General features: G+C 38.4%; 1 protein-coding gene across 3 annotated transcripts in view; it reads left to right on the forward strand.

Annotated features, from left to right (window-relative positions):
- Positions 1 to 23,108, forward strand: part of LOC311097907 (glucocorticoid receptor-like) — a 75,182-nt gene that overhangs the window by 39,854 nt on the left and 12,220 nt on the right. For 2 of the 3 annotated variants that reach the window (XM_084137903.1, XM_084137905.1), the window contains exons 3-6: positions 6,805 to 6,959; positions 12,350 to 12,376; positions 16,879 to 16,995; positions 21,950 to 22,228. In XM_084137903.1, coding sequence (XP_083994029.1) covers positions 6,805 to 6,959; positions 12,350 to 12,376; positions 16,879 to 16,995; positions 21,950 to 22,228 — 578 coding nt within the window. The remainder of the gene's footprint in view (positions 1 to 6,804; positions 6,960 to 12,349; positions 12,377 to 16,878; positions 16,996 to 21,949; positions 22,229 to 23,108) is intronic. The other variant, XM_084137904.1, reaches the window with a different exon arrangement.

Consider the following 23,108-nt stretch of genomic DNA (forward strand, 5'->3'; position numbering starts at 1 on the left):
TTTGTATGCAACTGTTTTTATTTTAATGTCGATTGTTATATCTAAAAATAAATTTGGACCGTTGTTCATTTTAACCTTTATTATTGTAGTAATGTAGTTAGTTAAGAGATTAGTTGAAATAATGTTTTCCTTAAGAAACAAATTTTCCTTAAGATCCAAACAAATTGGAATCAAAACGAATCAAGAGCTTGTGAATCAGAATCGATTTGTGAAATCTGTGAAATACCAAGCCCTGATAAGGTTATTAGATCACAATATATTGATATAGAATTCAATAGACTTGATCATGGGATTTTATATTAAAATGGTAAGTTGCAATATTTACCAAGAAGGCAACAGTTATTAGCATTCTTGATATAAAATGAAAGAAAACAGGTAAATATTAATTGATTGCAGAACATTTTATTCTATATCATTACTAATCAAGCTGTATTTTCAAAAAGTGTGAAAACATTATTTCATTTACATTTTTTTTTTACAGATACATAAAATGTTAGCTATAAAATTAGCATTTCAATCTTCGTCATTTCCACCACAGAAAACTTCAAAATCAATACATAATTTACACTGCTACAAATGAACTGAACTAGTGAGAGTGTGAAAGTGTTTTAAGGGAGTTTATTTTCTAAAATTCGACACGTAGTGGCCTACGTTCAGCCCTCAGAGAGTCTTACTATTAGAACGCAATGAAGCATTTCAGTCTGGAAAATGATTCAGAGCTTTACGGAGGCACAAGTGACTTCGCATTTATTTCACCATCAGTGGTGCCAAAACACTTTAGTAGTTCACATTAAAAGAGTTTAGGTAGCTCAGTACTAGGTTATGATCATATCTTTTTTCTGCTCGGCCTGCAAACAAGTAGGCGGCGACTAATTGCTGAGGTCAGTGAACTATTCTCATGATGTGGAGCTGTGTGTGTTTGTGCCGAGAAGGTCTCAGACTCTCAAAGGGCTGTTGTGCAAGCAGAGGGTAGAAGGAAACATATCAAGAAGAAGAGAGACAGTCACACACCACCTGCTGGATGGAGCTCAAATCGACATCCCAGAAAAACCAACAAACCCTGCAAGCACACGCTGGATTTGGCAGCGTTTGACTGTAACTCTCAGTATTAGAGGCTCGATTATGCCACAGCGCAATATTATACTACACAATGTAGAAAATGACAGACAAACGCATGCCGTTTATACATGAAGTACTAAACTATGGTCGTCAGGATACCCTAATCACATTGGATGAGCTGTTCCTTTTACAGAATGTATTCTGCTGTTGATTATTATTAATATAAATACATAGGGGTGGATTAACCCAAATCTGAATTTTATTTATCTTAAAAAAAAAAGAAATTCAATCTTGATTAAGTAATCTTACACCATGTTTTGGTTACTATAATCCAGTGAATTAAATAATTTGCAAATGAAAAGTAATTAATCTAATCTAATGTGATTCTTTTCTCCTTTTATTTGGAAGGATCAAAGTCTTGCATCAGTGCCAAAACGTCCACCGTAAGCGCTGCAGTCCTTAATAATAATTCATTCGTTGGTCCTTGTTTATTACAATTAGTCCTTGTTTATTATTGTACGTTACTGCTGACATAGCTTTGTTTAAAATATGAGCAAATAATATTAGTAGTGTGCATAAAGTGGTAGTTATGGTGGTGGCGTTTTCATAATAGAACCTTTTGTTTTTAGTACCTGTTTTTCTGGATAAAAAAAAAACAAACAAAAAAAAAACCTAATGAAACACATGGGCTCACTTTTTTGAGATGTGAACAGATGTGTACAGGCTGCACATTTAGATATTTTTGCATTTTTTTCTTCTTGGTTGAAAAGCAAAGTCGAAGCAACGTCACGTGAGGTAGAAGCATGCTTTTACATGCAAAATGAGTGTGTGATTGGCTGCCGGTTCTGAGCTAATCTCTGCATTTATTCATGAGAATGAACTCTTTTAACCCAATCTAACTCTAAACGCTGTATTACGCATGAGATCGCATTACAGCGGGTAATTCAAACAAAATGCAGAGCGCGAATGAGCAGTTTCTGCATGGAACGCCACAATGAGTTTAACAACTCTTGAAACGCGGATCATATAGATCATTTGCGGACCGGAGCATGCGCGTTTCAAGTTTTTATGGGCATATTTAATATACTCTAGTGCTTTAAAGGGGCATTCCACCCATAGGAACATTGTTTTTTATTGAAAGTGGGTCATATATGTAGTCGAAATGTAAAATAAATTTTGAATTTGGTGCCTTCGTGACCGAGGAAAGACAAAAAATAACTTCAGGACGCATTTGTATGAAAGACAACAACTCCCACAATGCACCACATTGCACAGCTCCGCAAGCCACTCCCACTAATCCAGAACAGCGCATATCTGCATATAAGAGAAATCACTCTTCCGTCTACAAGGCTAGCTACCACCAGAGCTTGAAATTCATTTCACACAAAATGTCTAGTTAGTTGGCGAACTCATTAGTGCATTACTCCTCGTTTTTATTTCTTTTGAAAAGGTGAATTATTGCATGGTACCTGGATGTTCAGTCAGAACATGTGCGGTGCGAAACTAGGATAGTTCACAACACAAACGTCCGTGTCCTCGTCTGATTCAGAGATTTCGTCCAGGAGAAATTGTCATCGTTGAAATTCTTTGCCGCAGACGGACTCTATCTCTGTGTTCGTAGCGGTTCGTAGTTGCATAGTGAGATCACCGGCGCCACCAGTCCGCCCTAACTCGAGCCAGTCCGGGCTCCTCGTCCGCGGCAGGCAGGTCCTCTGCCTCGGCAGCTCTTCGCTATAATGCGGCTTGTAAAGGTAGCCACAAACACCTGATTCAAGCATCAGACTTCCGAAATCCTCTTCTTCTATATCATATTGAGCACTCTCCTCCGCTATTGTCATAACTTTACATCTGTCTCCACAGCGCCTGTTAGCTTAGCTTCAAACAAGATGGAGGATATTGCTTTCAGTTTCAGAGAGTAAAGTCCCACCCACTGATCTGTAATAGGTCTGTAGCGTGAGCGGGTCCCGCCCCCTGGGAAAGATTGGAGAGATGAGGAACTAGTGCTTGTAGTCTCAACAGAAATCCCCCCCTCTTACACTTCCTCCGACAATGACGCAAAATGACGATTTTTGCGTCATTGTAGGAGGAAGTGTAAGAGGTAAATAACGGATTTCTCCCGTCTCAGGGGAAAATGAGAGAGTGTTGCACGACCATTCAATAGTATGACTGGGTTTCTAACAATGCAAAGCTTAATGCAAATGGGTGGAGTGTCCCTTTAAACATGAACCAGACCCGCGAATGCGGTTGCACAAATTTAATCACGTCTTATTCAAATGAAATATATATGTGCCATGAAGGGAGAGGGGTGTTTGTTTGGGTTGATTTCAAATATCAACAGTGTTCAACAATGATTTAGAAAAATCGCATACTGCACATTTACTCTTTTTGTTTGTATCTGTATTTGTATTTACTGCTGTAGAATGCCTGAGCCTCACAACAAGCGTTTCAGTGTTCAAACGGTCGCTGACATCTTGATCATATGACAAATAAACTTGCCACTTGAAACTAGATCTTTCCGATTATGCTGTTTTAGCCACTTGACAAAATAGTGTTGTCTCTGAGGTACAAATACGTTACTCGTGGTAAATCAAGAAAACAAGACATTCACAGACTAACCATGTTGAGCTATTTAACATAGCTTTTTTAACATATTTAACACACATTAACTATTATTGTCAATAAAAGTCCAAACAGTTGCTCACCTGTCTAATAAAACATAATATATTAAAGCGACTTTCCATGGTTTCTACAGAAGTAAAACCGGCGTAGCACGGATATGACATTGACAGGCGATGGCAATGACACGGGCGTTACACTGGTTAAAATAGCTGATTTCTCTGGATGTAAACACTGTTGGAATCATATAAGTACACAAGTCAACAAAATATGTAACATTGATCTAGTGATATTTTAATTTAAAAACCTTGTGCCTTTAAGATTTATTGTATGACTTTTTTAGGGTGTAATATTTGTCTTACTATTGCTGCCAATTTGGAAACATATAATAAATTCTTGTGAATAAGTGCTGCGCCTGGACCTCTTGTAACTCTAATTGAAGACTGCTGGTTTATGGAAATAGATGCTTCCAAAAGATCCAAAATCTTTGAATCTCATCAAAAATCATTTGGCACAGTCGCCTGATTGATAAGCATTTGTAACTCGAAGGGAGAAAAACGTTTAAAGGAAATTATTACTCATTCTACTTGTCAGTTGAACTGAATTGCAGTGTAGCGTGAGTGATTTTGGCTGCCATGAAAGAGTTGCCTCACTGGTTTATGAGCGGTATCATCTTTCTAGTGACCCCTCTAGTCTAACCGCAGACCTAACTTAAGGTCAGACTTGTTGGGCTTGAGAATACAAGCGTTCTTGTGAGCTAAACATGGGGCCTGGTATTGCATTATTCTGAAACCTGAAACCCTTATAGCAATTGGTGTCGTTTTTAAATGGGTGTGAAGTTATTACTATACAACAATGTATTTCTCTGCTCCGAATAGCCTGTCAATCAGCTGACATACAGCTTAATGTGTTCATGCAGATGGGAGCTAAATATGGCCGCTTGCCATATTAGGTTGGCTAACCTGCCAGACAGTCCTGGTCACTTGAGAAGGTGTCAGGGATTTGTAATACCAAAAAGCAGATCATCAAAGCGGTAAACCAGCACAAATGAAGCTCTATCGGGAGAGTGAAATTGCTCTAACAGTTGTTGATGATCAGTGGCACTATTCCACCAATGATTGTTAGCTGTCCTGAGCATCTCCTGCCAGATAATTAATGGTGTTAACCCTCAGATGGGTCATGTTGAACGCTGGAATAGAACAGATCTGAAAACACAAGGCATCATACACTTGCCGACTTTTGAGGAAAACACTGGGCATCACACACTTAACAGCGGCCCTATCAAATCAGTTTTATTTTAATTGTACTGGTTTCTGTTTTAATGTTTAAATTTCAGTAATCAATAATCATGAAATCATGACATTTCTATAATTTAGCAACAATTTTTCACAATTTTAACACAATTATTATTTTAGGGCCCCGATGAAATCTAAAAACCCTATTTCAACGGTTTGATTATATATAATATTATGTATGTATTTTTTTTTTTATTTGTTTATTGCCTTTTTTCATAGCTTAGAACTCAAAAACAACATCCATTTATTGAGAGAATAGATTATCAATATAGATATAGGGAAAAAAGAAAGAAAAAAAAAAACAGCTCAGAGAATGCAAACTTCCGTTACAACATATTAGCTCACATCATGGAACAAACGCGCATAGAAACGCGCATCGTTGCTAGGAGATGCATGACAAATGAAAACAACAAATATTTTCTAAAATCGGCTCAAAATATCAAAAATATCTGATGTCCTGGAATCAAAGTTTGAAGCTATTTTTTTCCCCATCTGTCAGCTCAAGTCTACAGACATGCTGTGACATTCGGCGTCGACTTACAGTCGACTTATCCAGACTGTAAATCGGGGTAGAAATTTGGCTAAAAGTTGTCTAGGTGTTCCAGACTTAAAATGGCATGAGCTGGTCAAGTCAGGGTACACAGGGCTCTGGGTGAACAGCCCCTTATGCTGTCAGGAAACAAAAGTTAGGAAACAAATCCACAAATAGTTTTTTTTTTGGATTTGTCAAAGCCATATAATCTTATCAAGACAGAAAATTCCTTATATCTGTGTTTCTAGATTTGGAAAGATTTGTCCACCATGTCTACATTATTTTGTTGTTTTTTTGTACCACGTTTGACTAAGACTGCTACACCATTATTTGAATTAAATTGAAGGTTATGATATAACTGATTTTAAATGTACCTTCTTTTGTCACTTAAGGGTTTTACATGTTATCAGTTTCATGTTCCTTCCAGTTCAAGTACGCCCTTCTTAGCTAGGATATGCCCAGGGCTTCAGACTAACATTTGAGAGCAGTAGCACAGGTGCAACTAGGTTTCTACAGATGGTGGCACCAGCACCTTTTTTAAAAAAAAAACATTTTTAATCATAAAAGTAATTGAATTTAATAAGTGCAGTTACTAATAATATTACATGTTTATTTCTTGGAAATGCACATTTAACACAAAGCACTGAGCTTGAGTTGAGATGCAGATCAAATTAACAACAGAAATGTGCAAAAACCTAATTAGCCTAACCATTGTTTTTCTATAGTATCATTCATCAGAAATTGGATAATATTTGAATTTGAAGTCTCTAAAGGTTGTACAAACCTTGAAAATAATATTTTGCCACAATACTATGGTTACAGTTAATGTTACTACATTAAATCCATTGTGAATGTCGGTTATTTGTGGACTGAAAAGCATTTTATAACTTGTTTGTTTCGCTCATGACACGTTTCTCCCGATTTCCACGTCAGCGCTGTTTATTTTGATATCTATCTATGGTTTATAACAGAGAATTCTGCACTGAGTTTGAATGCTTCTAACTAGATCTCCCAGCTCTGTGTAGTAACCACGTGCTGCGCAAAGTGGTTACTAAGTGCTGCGCTTTCTTAGTAAACATGCATTTTTTTATGTGTACACTCCGTACAATCGAATTTCTTGTTTCTTTTGTTGCAAATTCATTTGTGACTTGGTAATAGCAGGCTACATTAAACTCAATATTAAATACTTTGTTAGGTGGCCACTTAATGTCCAATGTGAAATATGGGTATTTTGTTGATTGTATTAGAAGAGCTGCTGAATTTCATTGGAAATGCCTTAAACTTTTTTTTCTCTTTGGCCAGGCCTGAAGTGAGCAGTTCCAATCCGTCCAGATCAGTCAAGCCCAGTGGAAACGGCCATAAGATCTGCTTGGTGTGCTCAGATGAGGCCTCTGGATGTCATTATGGTGTGCTCACCTGTGGCAGCTGCAAGGTTTTCTTCAAAAGAGCCGTAGAGGGTGAGCCTGCAGGACTTACACTTACTACTTCATCTTCCTTTTTGACGGCACTGGGCTGATAAATGCGTTGATTCTCATTTTATTATACAGTGAACAACAAATGAATTGCATGTTATCAGGTTGTCCTGTTAAATACATTTTGAAAAGCGTACAATAGCTGATAAAATGACGGCATATGGACACTCAAAATTGAGTTTTGATGATTTTAGTCCATATCTGTTAGGCCATCTATATGTTAAAAGTGTGATTTATTTGTGGAATGTACACAAAATTGTAATTTATAGCACAAGGCCCTTTGATATTTAATGCCCTAACCTCTAGTTCACATAGGAAATACATAAAAAATAGTATGTAGCAAATGAGTTGCACAGACAGTTGCTGAAATTAAATGAGCATTTATTTTATGTATTATTTAATGAAAGTTAAATAATACAATCATTAATGATATTATTTTATATTGTCCGGTGAGTGTGCATTTTATATTTGTGCATTAATTCTGATATTACAAGGTGTGGATTTATTATTGTGATCCTTTTGTAAATCACTCAATATATGGTCATAAGTAGCCATTTCCAGCTTGTGTTTGAAAGTAGCTCAAAAGTCTAAAAACATTAGGGAACAAAAGTTGAATCTAATGTCATTTTGCATGGTTTGAGAAGGTTCACAAGGGCATTTTTTTCAGTGCTTTATGAAAGCAGGGACATCTGATCTTAAGTACAATGTAGTTCACATGGTCAGTGTCAGAATTAGTGACCTAGAAACAGTGGAGAATCTGAAATATTTCTCATTTGCTTAGACTTCTGAACCACTGCTTTTTTTCTAATAGAGACACCTACACTGTGTACTGAGCACAACCTTAATCTATATCCTTTGAGTAATTTCTGTGTGATCTACTCCATCAATCAGAGTTTCTGCAAACCTCAGTAGACAGATGATCAGATTTGCCTCAGTTAATCACAGGAAGAAAAAAAAGTCAAATATTGTCAAAGTGTGGTTTCATGTGGAGGTGTTACCTTGAAATGAGATATTTCTTTAGAGTTGTAACACAGAATGTGTCTAGAAAAAGAGCATTCAGCAATAAAACGTGTGCTTGGCTACCTGACAAAATACCCTCCTGTTTAAACACATGCTCCATCCGAATACTGAACTACAGGGCACCTGCATAATATGAACTACAATATCTTTATCCACCATCCATTCTCTGAAGAGCAAAAAATAGAGTTCCTAAAATAAAATACAATTCATTTTCTCCACAAATTAGATTACTTATAAACCTTTCCGAACAGACCTTCTATGTACTCAGAGATTGAAGAGATGGTGTTTCTTTAGAAGCTATGTACACAAGTCAAAGTCATTTCAGTTGCATTAAAAAAACAAACAAACAAAAAAAACAATGGAGAACTACATCACCCATAATTCTGAAGAAAAAAAAAAACATCAATTAGAAAAGTATTTGCATCTGAATCATAGACTGTAAAAAAAGATGGAAGATTGGCCACCAATGTCCCAATATGGTGCTGACATATTGCGCTGATTCGGAACCCGCAGTAGTGAGCGTGAAGTGGAGCCTCGGTATCAAGGCACCGCCCACACTCCCGCAGAATCAGTTAGGTACAGTTTACTGCAGAACAACCCATCTGTTGATGTGAAATATGGAAATGTAGAAAATAAAGCTCCAATCTCCCCGAAAAAAGTCTGTTGGTGCCTCAGTGACTACTTTGCTCAGAGAACATGTCAATCTCAGCTGTCAATCATGAGTCAAGTCAAGTCATCTTCTTGGCTTGCTTAGTTGGGGACATTTAATATTCAACAATATTATTGATCTGCCTTATTATGGGTGGACGATGATGCAATTTTCTTCTAGAAACAAACTTTGTTGTATTATTTTCATGTTATCAATGTGAAGCTGCTTTGATACAATCTGTATTGTAAAAAGCGCTATATAAATAAAGGTGACTTGACTTGACTTGACTTCATTTATATAGCGCTTTTAACAATGTAGATTGTTCCAAAGCAGCTTTACATTGATAATAGGAAATTAAAGTAAAGTGTTTTGGCTTTATAGCAGCTCTAGAATAAAGTTATTGTCCATCTAAAGTTAGTTTGATTGATTCACTTCCGTCGCAATGATCATTAGTTATTAACTTAGGGCCCGCTAACACAACACCGTTTTAACAGAAAACTCTTACGTTTTCTTCAAAACTTCAAAAACACGAACCAGTTTCGCACTCACACATCACACTCCCATTTTTATAATTAACTAAAACCAAACTTAAAAAAAACAAAAAAAACATTTTAAATTACATAAGTGTGATTAAAAACTAACTAAAATAACAGGAACTATCTTTGGAATAAACTTATACAGGTAAATATTACAGTATGCTAACATCACAGACAATGGCAGACAGTGACTAAGGCAGATCTGGCATAATGTCAAAAACACATCTATAAATGACTTACAGTTTCTTTACATTTATTGAGGTAAACATGCCTAAAGTACAGAAAATGGTACCATTGGGTATTTATCGCACCGTGTCTTGGAGAAGGCGGCGGCTTAGGTGGAGGGCGAGGAGATGGCGAAGGGATGGTTAGAGGAGACGGTGAAGGGATGGTAAGAGCAGGCAGACAAGACCCTGAAGGCGATGATGGTGATGATGGACGGAGTTGGCAGGTGGTAGAGACCCAGAGCACTGCAGGGATTGACAGCCCACGGCAGAGTCGCAGGAGGGAGGAGTTGCAAGTTTACATCGTGGCTGATGACATCTGTGGAACGCCCGACGGAGATGGAGCCGATGTCAGGGGATCCCATGGTGCAGACGGAGAGCTGATGGACTTGAGTGACACCGCTGGCACTGGAGACCAAAGTGCAGTTGCAGTGACGAGCATCTGAGATGAAGCCAGAGTGCCCGAGGACTGAGGCGGAGCTGGTGTGATCAAGGCAGGGGGAAGGAGGAACCCGCTTGAAGCCGTAGGGGTGGAGAGACAGAGCGCAGCGGAAGGCTTGTTAGTCCATGGCGCAGGCAAAGTGACAAATGACCAAGGTGGAGACAGTGGGACGAGGGAACCCGGTGGAGCCGTAAGGCCGAGGGTCTCTGGTGGAGCCCAGGGATTGGAGGAGCCGACAAGTCGTCGGCGCGAGGGGATCAGAGGCCCGAGGTGGAGCCGAGGGATCCTCTCGCTTCGGCGAAACTGGTGATTACACGACCTGAGGCTTCACAACAGCACAAGGCATCACAGGGGACGATGAAGGGCTGCTGGCATCCAGCTGAGGCGGAGCTGGAGGACTGACTGAGCTCTGCGATTAGGGTGAGAGAGGGAAGCTGGACGGGATCAATGATGATATTTCAAAGTCCATAAAGGTCGACGATGCAATTTCAGTGCGGGCTTGAACCAGTGGTGATGATGAAGAAACAAATGATTCAGAGTGGGAGGCAGTACCTCAGTGTCCCAATATATCAGCCAGGCCTCTTTGTCCAATTCCACCAGGTTTCCCCCTGCCACAGATGTCGCTGGCTCACACCCCTGGTCAGACTCTCTCTGGGGAGTCTGGCTCCAGGGCGATGGACAGAGGTGTCCTCACTTCATTTGGCTTTGGCTCATTCATCTGTCTCATTCATCACAAAATCTCCATGGTGCTGGGTGGTGGTGGGCTGGGGTCTAGGTCTAGCTGTAGTCTGATTGGGAGTAGATGCTCTCCAGACACCTGATGATGGCCTCCCTCCAGTCAAGTCCTTGGGTGTCTGGGAGATCTACAGGATGATGGTTGTTTGCCCCAATCCAATACAATGACTTGATGGCCTCGTCGTCAAAAGGAGCGCTGCTGGCAAGGCAGCAAAACTCCACTGTAAAGTCCATCATTTCCAGGCCTCTCCGGGCCAATGCAGTAAATTTAGCTGCATAATCAATTCTGGGTCCGGTCTTCTGTCACGATGTGTTGCAAACAAATGCCCAAAGATGATGGTGAAGTTTTAACACAAAGTTTTAATAATAATTAATGTAGCCACAGAACAAAAGGTAGGACCACTGGACTAAGGAAAAGGGATATGTAGAATTACACAAGTGCTACTGGTAAAGAGTATTGTATAGCTCAAACAGTAGAGCGTTGGCGCTTGCAATGCCAAGGTCATGGGTTCGTTTTCCAGGGAAAGCAAGAACTGATAAGAATGTAAATGTGTACCTTGAAATGCAATGTAAGTCGCTTTGGATAAAAGCATCTGCCAAATGTATAATATGCTAAAGAGTGCAATGTCAATATAGCCTGTTACCTTGATTCTAATTTCTCATAAGCTTAATTGAATTGGCCTCGAGAGAAAAATTATAATGACATTTTTAATGAAGACTACATATAAAATAGCTACCAAAATTAATGTCGGTAACTGCAGTTTGACAAAAAGTAATAGCCTAACTAAAAGTTCACAAAAAATGCAATGACTTTTCGTCAAAAAAAAACTAGACTAAAACTATGAAAGACGAAATGACTAAAATGTGACTAAGAAGATGAAGACTAAAGCCTGGGACACACCAAACCAACGCCAAAGAACTAGCTCAGATGAAAGCCGACTGTGTTGTCGCCTCGCGTCGCCTTTGTCAGGGGGAAAAGAGCTGCACTTGAACACACCGAGAGAACTACAGCCGACTGTCAACTAGAAAGCGCGTTCTGCGCCTGCGTGTAAATGAGACAACTGTCTATTTCTGCAGATATATTCATCTATATTCATCATTCAAAAAGGGAAACCAACGCTGCAGGCTGCAGATACACAAACCATAAACAAAGCAGTGCGTGCTTACCGTTTTGAATATCAATCCTGCTAAACACTTTCTTTATTCCATGTTAATATTGAAATATTCGCCAAGGAACACTCAGGTAAGATGACGTAACATTAGAACAGCCTTCTAACTGTACCGTTTTGACTTCTTTGCTCGCTGTTTTGCTATTATTCTCGTGCACTGACTCGTTCACTAAACTGAACAGCCAATCAGAGTTCTCTCTCTCACCAATAGCCCAACGCCGATTCAACATGTCGAATCGGCCGGAAAAAAGCCGCCGAGGACCAATTTCAGCCGACTGTGCGGAACACACTGAGAAAACTTAGTCGGCTGACGCACAAAAACTGCCCGATGGCCGACCGTCGGCTTGGTGTGTCCCGGGCTTAAGACTAAATCAAAAATGGCTGCCAAAATTAACACTGATGTGTCCTGCATAGAGGATTCTTCATATTGTAAAATTCATAGTTATTGCTAAACTGAAATGAATAACTTCCGCTAACCAACGTCATTTGTTGTCAAAGTGTCAGCATGAACTGAGCTGTGTTTTCAGCACTTGAAACATTTATATCTGTTATTTTTGTTTTTCTTCCCTGATTTCTTCGGTTGCTCTGGCAATGGTGAAGGATGGAGAGCGCGACAAAACACAGATGGTAAATAAATTCACTTTAAATAATGCTTTTGCTAACAGTCGCCCCACAATGCACCTGTGCTAAAATGCTTTTGTCTAATAATTCATAGTAGTAACACTGGTACAATCAAGCTCAATCGTTGGAGCGGGAAAAGAAATCACCCACAAGCACTGTCAGAAATGAATTGTTAGCTGGACTTATTTATTAAAACTGGACTGGGGCATTTTTTTACCTTTTATCAGGGCATTTTTCATTCTAACCAAATAAAAACACAAAAACGTGTTCTCCAATTATGTCAATCAATTACATCAATTTAAATGAATTCTCAGTATTGGCCATTATTATGGCTCAGTTATGTGTCAAATCAATTCAGCATTACATTCAGGTAGCTGACAATAATGCACAAGATATCCTAACACAATGAACACTCTGTTAAAATATATATTTGAAATAATTGGCGGGCACATGTGTTTGATTACATCAATCTACTAACCTCTGTTAAGTTTTATGAGTGTTTTCTTTGTTTGGATTTTTAAAAGGTTTAAAAAAAAAACACTTTATATTAGCTAGAACAGCACTTGCCTCTCATACAGTAAATATTTATTTAGGACATTTTTGTGTCCTACATTTTGACTGTTATTCAACCCATGTTGATTTCTGACCCTGCTCACAGACATGTTAACCGCACTAGTTATTAGTCACTAGTTTGCATTCTGATAATCATCATAGTTTGCACTTGACTTGATTTTGCCTGCATCACAGTTAGTGCCTCTGAGTTGCCGTATGAGTGCATTTGCATTGATCGGTTTTGTTGATGTGTCTTTACTATGACTAATGGGAAGACATTTGAGTCAGAGTGCTTCAAGCCTGCTAAACATGTTTGAGACATTATTGTTTTATTTGAACAGTTAATGAAAAGAGGACGTGGAGTGTCAAGCAGTGTTCTGGGAAATGAGGATAAAGCGAAATTGTCTTTTGATCACTTTTCCTTGACTTTGCTTCAACCCCAGGAAAATCTATTTAGTTGGAAGGCAGACAGTAATGTATTTTCAATCTGTATTTATCAGGGGAAAAGCTATGTTGGCGATGGATGTAAAGTATAATAGGCCTATAGTCAGGTTAATTAAGGTGTAATCTAGTTACTGGCCACTGCCAAAGCAGCATCAGACAGGAAGGAGTTGAGACTATTCTAATGCAGAGTTTGGGGGCACACTGGACATGAAGTGAATCCAGGTGGGGAAAAAGGTGAAAAATATGCTTAATCGAAGATAAATTATCTCAATATAGATATGTTGTATAATAAATGGATATGTTTTCTCAATCTTTTCTATGCAGATGTAATGGAAATACAATTGTCACTACTAGAATGCAGTTCCATGCATGGTTCTCAAAATGTTTTTGGGAATGTTAGTTTTTATAATAATAATAATAATAATAATAATAATAATAAAGATGTTTGTTTTTTTGTTGTTTTTTTATAAAGCGCCTTTCCCAAGTTCAAGGTTGTTGTACACAAACATAGCGTCAAACATATGTATGCATCATATAGTACATTCATATACACATACAAATAGACAGTAAATAAACTGCAGAACACTATACATTATTAAATATAGGCTAATGTAAAAAATAACAATTGGAGAACATTCTGTATAGCTTCTTATTAGATAGTCACACAACAACCTCTCTGCAATGTTATAGTTACAGAGAAATAGAACAAAGAGACACAGAAACTGTTTTTAAACTGCAGCATATACTTGGAAATTGGATGCTTTGAAATGCTTCAAAATGAACAGTTCTGTAAGTTGGGTCTCTACAGACTGTTGGATGGCATGTTCTCCACACCAAATGGAGGGATCCTCAAAGGTCTTTGGCTGAGTGCTTGGCAGTAGATTGGTAGAGGTGGCGTTTGATTATTCATCTGTTTTGGCTTACAAGTCTGTAATAATTCCAAGCGTGTCTGACTTAAAGCTTTCAGAAGTTTGTAGAAATGAATAAAGATGTGACCGTTATGTTCTCATAATGTGTACAGCATGTGCTGGAATGGCTTTTTACAGGGATGCTTCAACCAAAACTAAACATTGTGTCATAACACTTTTATTATGTCATGGACACCTTCAGGTCATCCAAACCTGTATGATTTCTTTAAGAAGAATTGTATTATTTTTTATTATTTCCATGAAACACAAATGGAAATGTTATGCAGAATATCTTTATCATTTCATTTTTATTCACAGTGTTACATACTCATATTTGATTGTCAATGTCAGCACTGCATTTAACTGTATCTATGAGGGGCTTTCGCACCGGATAGTTCTAGGAAATAGCCACCAGGATGGTTCCCGAGAACTAATGGTTCCCCTAAGAACGTTTTCCTGGTTGCATTCGCACAGCCAGTAGGAACTCTGAAGTGACGTAAGCCGTGCTTGTTGTTGTGACTTTTATTTTTATAGCACGGCGAACCTTTATTATGACGGCGCTGAGAACGCCAGCCTGAGCTCACAGTGAGTTATTTTCTGGAGTACATATATACAGTAGGCTATAATCTGTGTGTTTACACAGCCTTTTAAAAAAATGACTGGTGCCGGTGTTTCGCGTGCGTTCGGCCAATCAGCGTACACTAACGCCACGGATAGTTCCTATATACCTTATGTAGCCCCGCTCCTTTTCAGCGCTCCGTTCGTTGTCTTTTGACTGTATTTTCACAGCGATCTTGCGTATTTATGAATGAACGGCTCGTTTTAAAATCTTCCCGGTCTACTGACATTTGTTAAGACATCTGCTTTAAAAATTACAATCCTAATGATAACTTTCGTTAACTTTACATTAAGTAAATACACTTCAAAAGCTAATTACTCCTGGACAGCAATGCCATAGAAATATACAGAACGACCGCAAAAACGGAAGTTCAAAGACAATATTCTAAAGATGGCGGCGCCCTCGTTTCTCTGCCGCATAAGGTCTATATGGCATTTCAGAATGTTTGTAAACAATAGGCACCAAGATACTTCCGGGTGGCAGAACACGAGCGGCTTCTACTGACCAACTGAAGAAGTCAAGCCGGCTACTGTAAACAGTTACGTAGTTAAAAACATTGTTGTTGATCAAAGTTGAAACGATGACGAAAACGTGTTGTGTTTGGGGTTGCGCCGCCAGATATACAGCAAAAGGTTGTAGGGTTTTATCGATTTCCTTCAGAAAAAGGAAGGAGGTTAAAGTGAATGGACGTCGTCAAAAGTAGTGCTACAGAGAAGATAGCAAGACTGTGCAAACAACCAATATTAAAACTGCTAAGAGGAAATCTTAATGATCCCCTAAATTATATGATTCATCCAACAATTACATTTCTCCTGCCAACCCTGCTTGCTCTTCACCTCTGCTTCGTGTATTCTCAAAACTGTACATCTACAAAATCATAGCAGAGCATAATTATCTTCAGCTGGGGAAATTCGAAACTAATATTAGTAAACTTAAGGTCTCTTTTGAAGATCAGACTCATTGCCAGTCACTGCCTGAAGTATAAGTATTATACAAGGAAGAGACAGAACTTCTAGTGTCATGTAGGCTACTGATCAAATGTCAATGGAAGAAATAGGAAAAGCAAAACATAGTTGTAGGCTACTGCTGATGGATGATCGATGTGTGTACCACATTGGTTTCATCATCACCGCGAGTTTAGTTTGAGTGAATACCTAGCTGAGTTGCGCTAGGCTGCAGTGCGCTATCCATTTCACCGTCAAAAGCTCACATCTGTGCCATCCGATCCGAGCAACAGAAAACGATCAGAGCCTTTTTTAGTTATATAACAGGGAAATAGACCATCTACCATAGCCTAACATATTGTTAGTCAAACAGCAACAGTCACTAAAAGAACTAGTCAATGGTAGGCTGAGGCTCATTTAAAAAGTATGGTAGTAGACTAGCGCTACATCTACTTTGACCAAGGTATCTCCTGAATTAGTTAATCAGTCCCTCAATGATCATGTTAACTATGTCTGTTTTTGAATCAACCTGTTGACATGTAGATTAGGCTACTGCCGACAGTGGGTCTCCCTTCCAAGCAATTTACTAGCGTTGCCATAGGAATGCTTCGGCTTTTGCCACCCGGAAGAACGTCTGTTATTGTTGTGACGTCACGGTGAGTTGTCGTATAGTGCTGGTTTAGACCCGACTCTGAAATAGGAGCTAAATTAGTTCCTCCAAAAGGAGTTCCTAGAACTGAAATCGTTCACAGTTCCTGCGGTGCGAACACGCCGAAAACTTCCGCCAGTAGTTCTAGAAACTATGAAAAGGTTCCTCCGGTGCGAAAGCTCCTTCAGTTAGTTTTACTTGTACCTTTATTTTTAAGACACTTAATCAGTTTGTCACTTTTCAATCGATGAAATAGATGAAATTCAATCTACAGAACTATGGATTCAGTTGTCACTTTACTGCAAAGTCTATCTGGGTTTTTATGAGGGAGGTGATGCTATAACCCCAAACATCAGAGGCGCTCATTGTAATTGTAAATCTTTTTTTTCCAGGGCAGCACAACTATCTCTGCGCGGGAAGAAATGATTGCATTATCGACAAGATAAGGAGGAAAAACTGCCCAGCATGCCGCTTCCGCAAGTGTCTTCAGGCCGGCATGAATCTGGAAGGTGAGGATGCTCTGACGGATTGACGAGCGGTTGTCATGTGGCTCACTTGAGTGATTTATATGACCTTTTATATGCCACAGCACAGGAGCGCAAAGCAGCAAGTAACTAGGAGTGACATTTGTGAGGAGTTTCCCAAAAATTATAGATTTCGATTGAACCGCTTTGAAGGGAAAAACTAAATTTTAATATGGTACACTTTTCGCATGAGTGATCGAGAAATGTCAACTGAATAAAATGTCATCAAATAATATAGTTCCAGTATTTCTTTCATTTTTTCCAGTGCACGTCCTTAAGTAGGTGGCGAAAACACAGTGAGGCCAAAGACTGTTTGTGCAGATTTTTTCTTTCTTGTGCAAAAGATGAAGGAAGTTCTGAAATGGCCAGAAAGCTTTAAGAAGGCGGCAGTGCCTCATTGACAGCGTGCTGATGTACTTCACAGATATTGGACAGGATTCATCCATCTCTGTGCAAGCCTTTAAAATTATGGATGATTTATTTGCGTGAAGCACCAAACAGGAGAAAAAAAGACCTTGATGCAGTAGCTGCTAACTAAATCTGGGGTTGTACCAGAGAGGCTTTTAGTTGCCATAGAAACATTTATGGCAGAACATTTAGAAAGTGGGACAAAATGACATTGTGCTTTATGGTAAGCTCACAATCAACAACAGCGATTTTATGAGAGAGAAAACCTTTAAGAGGCGTTCGCACATCAAAACACAAAGGTGTTCGTGTCTCCGCATTAAGCTCCATTCATATAGTCTGTGCTAAAATTTGAAAGATTCAATATTCCTTCATATAGGATCTCAGAATTCACAGAAAAGCACATGCTAATTCTTTCTCTGTTGTCATTGTCACTTGAGAACATTGTCTTTAATATAGAACATTAGAATCTGGATTTGTTCATTTTAATTAGCTTTGAAGAGGGCTTCTGCTTTTGCTTGTTCAGGTCTGTATATACAAACAAAAAACAAAAAAACACATCCATACAATTACCTTGAATACACATTTTCTGTAATGAATATGTTCTAAGTTTAAATCAAATTATTATACTATTTGTGTGGTCCAATATGTCCAAAGGACAGTTTGTGCAGAGGTTTTTATCATTGTTATTCTCATTTTTATTTCTTTATTTACCTGTGGTTGCAGTCAGTCATTTTATCAGAATGAATTTCATTAACAACGTCAAAATCCATTCCCTCCTAAAAGAAAAGACTTAACATGAAAAGAATATCTGAAAATGACATCTTTTGTGCAGGTAACTGTCTTCCTCTTTTGTTCTGACAAATTGAAAACAATAATGCTGCTAAAGTAGACAATGCTGATATTCAACATACATTGAACATTGTCACTCAACTCATTACCACCTGCTTTTTTAACAACAAATGATTCCTCAGATCGTTGCCTTTTTGAACAAAGCAACAGAGAAGAGTTTACTGGCTTTTCAGAGATTTCGACACTTCAGCCACTGATAGCAGTCTATTGCAGTTATTAATACAGTTATAGGGAGAGAGAAAGAGATTAAGTGTATGTGAATTACCAGAGTCTGTGTGTCTTTCAATGGTGTCATACTAAAAGCGAAACTGTACGTTCATCTGCTCCAAGAACAGCACCGGTATTACCTTGCCAATGAGAAATATCATGTAGCTTTTAAGTTGTTAAACTATTTTACTGCTAAAATCGTCAGAGCAGCTCTGTCAACACCTTTCTGTGCGAGTGTGTGCGTACTGTATATGTGTGTGTTTGAGTGGGAGAGAGAGCAGGAGAAAGAGAGTATGCTTTCCTTACATAGTAAAACGTGATTTTGTGGCAAAAAAAACATGGACATAATTTGACGTTTTTATCCTATTGTTTACTATATTTATTTATTTGGTCAGTGTTATGTTTTTTGTTTTTTGCTGTTGTCAGCTGTAAAGACCTTTGAAATTTTCCGTGCGTTTCCCTGAAAATAATTGCACACCTTAGAACGTTCGGCAACCAATCAGATTCAAGCATTCAACAGCCCCGTAGTATAAATAATGTCATTGGATACAACTTTTGAAATGCTGAAACCTGAAATGAACACTAAGGTTTAAACTAGATTTCTTTGTTATTCATCTTTGAGATCCTTGTCACTGAATCATTTACACAAAACCTGAACAGCAACAGAAGATATGAGAATGAATTTCCCAAAGGCTGTATCAAGATAAAAGATAAAAGTCTATTTAGTCATGTACTGTAAGTGTCTGCACTTAAATCCCAAGAATCGATCTTTCAGTCTGTGTTGTTTTCAGTTGATGAATGAACAAAGCTTCGTATCGCTTCCAATCAAATAAATCGCAATAAGCTTTGTGCTATGGTACTTTTGGTATAAAACAAAGTCTCAGCTTTCAAATTCTGTCATTTTTATTGTGAAATTCAAACAATTTTGGCGCTCTTTAATGTGGCGCGACAGATCACATAGCAGTTTAAGCGAAGCGACAGAACGGAGCTCACGTGAACAGATTATCTCTTCTGCTTTACTAGTTACAGCAACAACAAAAAAAGAACATGAATGAATAACAAAATGTATGTTAAGAGATACATTACAACTTACAGAAATCCATGTCTCATGCAATCGCGCAATCAGTGTTTCATTCGCGTAAAGTGGTCAATAAAACAGCTTGTAAGCAAGTGATGCATTCACGCCATGTCGTAATTACCGTAAATAAAGCTCTGTATGCTTTCGAATCGCTCTCGCGGTACTTTGATGTCATACACGTTCCGGTCTGCACAGCGCCGCCTCAAGTCGAACACATCTTAAATCTGCAGTGGTCAGGTGGTACAGCGGCCACGTGGTACAATTCATAGCTCTCAGAAAATTACGAGTTTACACATTGTAATTACAAGTTCTACAAGCACTTTTTACCGTTCAGAATCGCTACGCTAATTATGACATGGAGTGAATACACCTCAGGAAAGCCATTCAGTGTCCCAAAAACTCATTAATCAGGTAGAAAAATTAAAGGCACACTGTGAAGGAATTGTGTTTTTGTCAAACAGCGACCCCTAGAGTCGCTATGGAATACTTGCACTGTCGTAAATACCCCTCCACCCCCCACCCTGTACACTGGTACCTGCATCGGGCATGGAATAGGCACAGATAGACTCCGAAGACATGATTATTGCAATTTTTCATAATAGTTTGCAAATTGTACTCGTTTACACTATTTACAACCTCTACGTTAGGCTTATTTATGTCCTGATAATTATGTGAGATATTAAAAACTGTTCTCATGATAATCGCAAGAATCAACGTCAACAGCGTCGTCTGATATCCCTCAGGACTACGTGATAAATACACCTCACAACACCTGAGTTCAGCTGGCAAACTAGTTCGTGAGGCAAGCTATAAAACATAACGCAAAAAACACGTAAGAGAAACAAGTGTTTTTTTAGCAAGTCTGTTAACAGCTCTGATAATCGAAAGCTAGCTAGACATATGTGGAAATTATTGGACTGGTCTAATTATCAGCAATAAATGAATGAACAGCATATAAAAAAACATACTACAAGCAAGCGCAACAACATACAACATAGAATGCAAACAAGTTTACAAATAAGAGATTTATTTACTGGCCACTTCATGCGTTTTCTCAGATCGGATAGCTATCTGATTTGATAAATGTGTTTTTGCGAAACGGATTTAAATCCGATCTTCAATTCCCGCGCTGTATGCAGATTTAATGGAGTGCACGTCACCGAAAGCAACAGATATGAACAGCATTTTATTGATCATCAGCTAAAATTTCAAAATCAAAGACCGCAATAAGAGAGAGCAGTAACAGCCCTGGGAAGATCATTTCATGTCTTTACTTTTAATGATGATGATTGTGTGTTAAGCGTCTGCGACTTACTTTCACTTTGATTTGCGATAGTTTGCACGTTCTCTTGATGACTATGCTCAGTTGCTCATCTGCGGTGATGTGTGTTCCAGTAGCGTCGTCATATCTGGCTATAACATATAGCCTATAACACGCTCTCACACGTTTTTATTTTTAGCATTTTTGAGAGGAGTACAATTTACATGTGGTTTCAACAACCAGATGCATTTACACTTGTCCAGTTTCGTCTGGAATGCGGCCCAGACCTCCTCCTGAAGTGGTTTGAGCGATCGGATTCAAATCCGTCTTGAATGCGTTTCGGAGGGCATTTACACCTGGTCTTTTCACGTTTGGATAGCTATCCCATCTGAGAAAACGCATGAAGTGGCCAGGTGTAAACAGCCCCATGACAAAAACATGCGCACGAAAGCCGAAAACAAACGCTGGTTGGCCTCTCACGAATTTTGTAGTTCTTTTTGTGCTCGGGTTACTACCCGAACCCCGAAGTTACATAGTGCCAGTAAAAGCGATACAGACCCCGTCAGGCTCTGGCAGACGTGTCGTTCAACCTATTGTAAGTCGATGTACCATCACAAGGGTCTTGGAAATATATTATGAAGGTTGACAAGTTTCACAGTGTGCCTTTAAAATAAAGAGGAGCATTTAAATATATGCATCATATTGCATATTCATTGAATTTTTACTTAACCTGTTCTTCAATATTTTAATGTGTGTTTGAATAAATCCTTCATGTTTTTATGGCAGCCACCATTTAAATGTTTATATAAAAAAAAGTATATGAGTAGAAACATAATAATGTCATTAAAAATGTATTATTAAAACGTTGTTATAAAAAAACTTCCCTATGTGTAAATCAATTAATTTGAACCTTTAATAATATAGTGATGTACCAACTGGGGTTCCCTGTATAGTTTACATCATTAGTTGAGTTATTTATTTTTCTTTGAGGAAATTTGAAATCGAATCGAATCATGAAATTTGTGTCAATGCCTAGCCATATTAAACATTCAGATGAAATTGTTTATTAGATCAATGTCTTCATTGAGTTGTTAATATTCATTATATTAATGTTAATATTTCTTCTTTTATTTCAGCTCGAAAAAACAAGAAACTAATGCGGTTGCGGGGACATTCGTCCTCAAGTGAGCAGGCGCCCGCTCTGCCCGATGAGCACATGTCCTCGCTGGTTCCCAAGGCCATGCCCCAGCTGGTGCCCACCATGCTGTCCCTGCTCAAAGCCATTGAGCCGGAGATCATTTACTCGGGCTACGACAGCACCATCCCGGACACCTCCACCCGCCTCATGACGACACTTAACCGCTTGGGCGGCCGCCAAGTCGTCTCTGCAGTCAAGTGGGCCAAAGCCCTTCCTGGTGAGCCCTCGGAATTATCCATACCTTAGATCATGTCAGAACTAGTGCTGTCAAATCGATTAATCGCAATTAATCGCATCTAACATAAATGTAAGTGTTTATATATATATATATATATATATATATATATATATATATATATATATGATGGAACGGTACACAGAAGTCACGGTTCGGTTCATACCTCGGTTCAGACATCACGGTTCGGTACGAGTTCGGTACAATGGAGGGAAAAGCAAAACAAAAATGTAGAAGGCATTTTTTTTTTATTGTGCATGTCTCAGGCTGTACCACCAAAGGAAAATAAATGTCTTAAGCCTTGTATTTTTTAAATGAGTTTTATTAATAAAGTAAAGGCATAGAACTAGTTTATTTGTTTCCAGTTTAACCAGTTTCACTGACAATAGTTTTATATAATTTATATAAAAATTAATAAAAAGACAAAAAGACCTTGAGATATGTTTGGTAATTGTACCTGAATGAATTTAAAATTAATTTGCTATATTTCAGATCAATATATTTGTTTTCCTTAAAATTTTAATTAACACTAACTTTATTCTCATCTGAATTATAAATAATTTATTTCTGTATAAAATAATACTACCATTAAAAACAAATTTGATTTTCTTTTTTAATCAATGTAGAATGTGTAACTTACTGTGTTGTGTGACAGTTGTAGGTTACAGTTTGACAAGAGTTTACAGTTTGACAAAAGCACAATGTTGCGTTTTATTGCGAGTGTACACAAATATAGTGAGTGTACCACTTTGCAGTTTGAATGATGTCCTATGAACAAAATGACGGAGTATGTTTTCTGTTTCCACTGTTCGATCGCGCCCGAGCCTCTCTGTCTCTCTCTCTCACACACACACACACGCAC

This window comes from Abramis brama (genome assembly GCF_963993115.1).
Source record: "Abramis brama genome assembly, chromosome: 15".
In the NCBI taxonomy this organism is placed as follows: Eukaryota; Metazoa; Chordata; class Actinopteri; order Cypriniformes; family Leuciscidae; genus Abramis; species Abramis brama.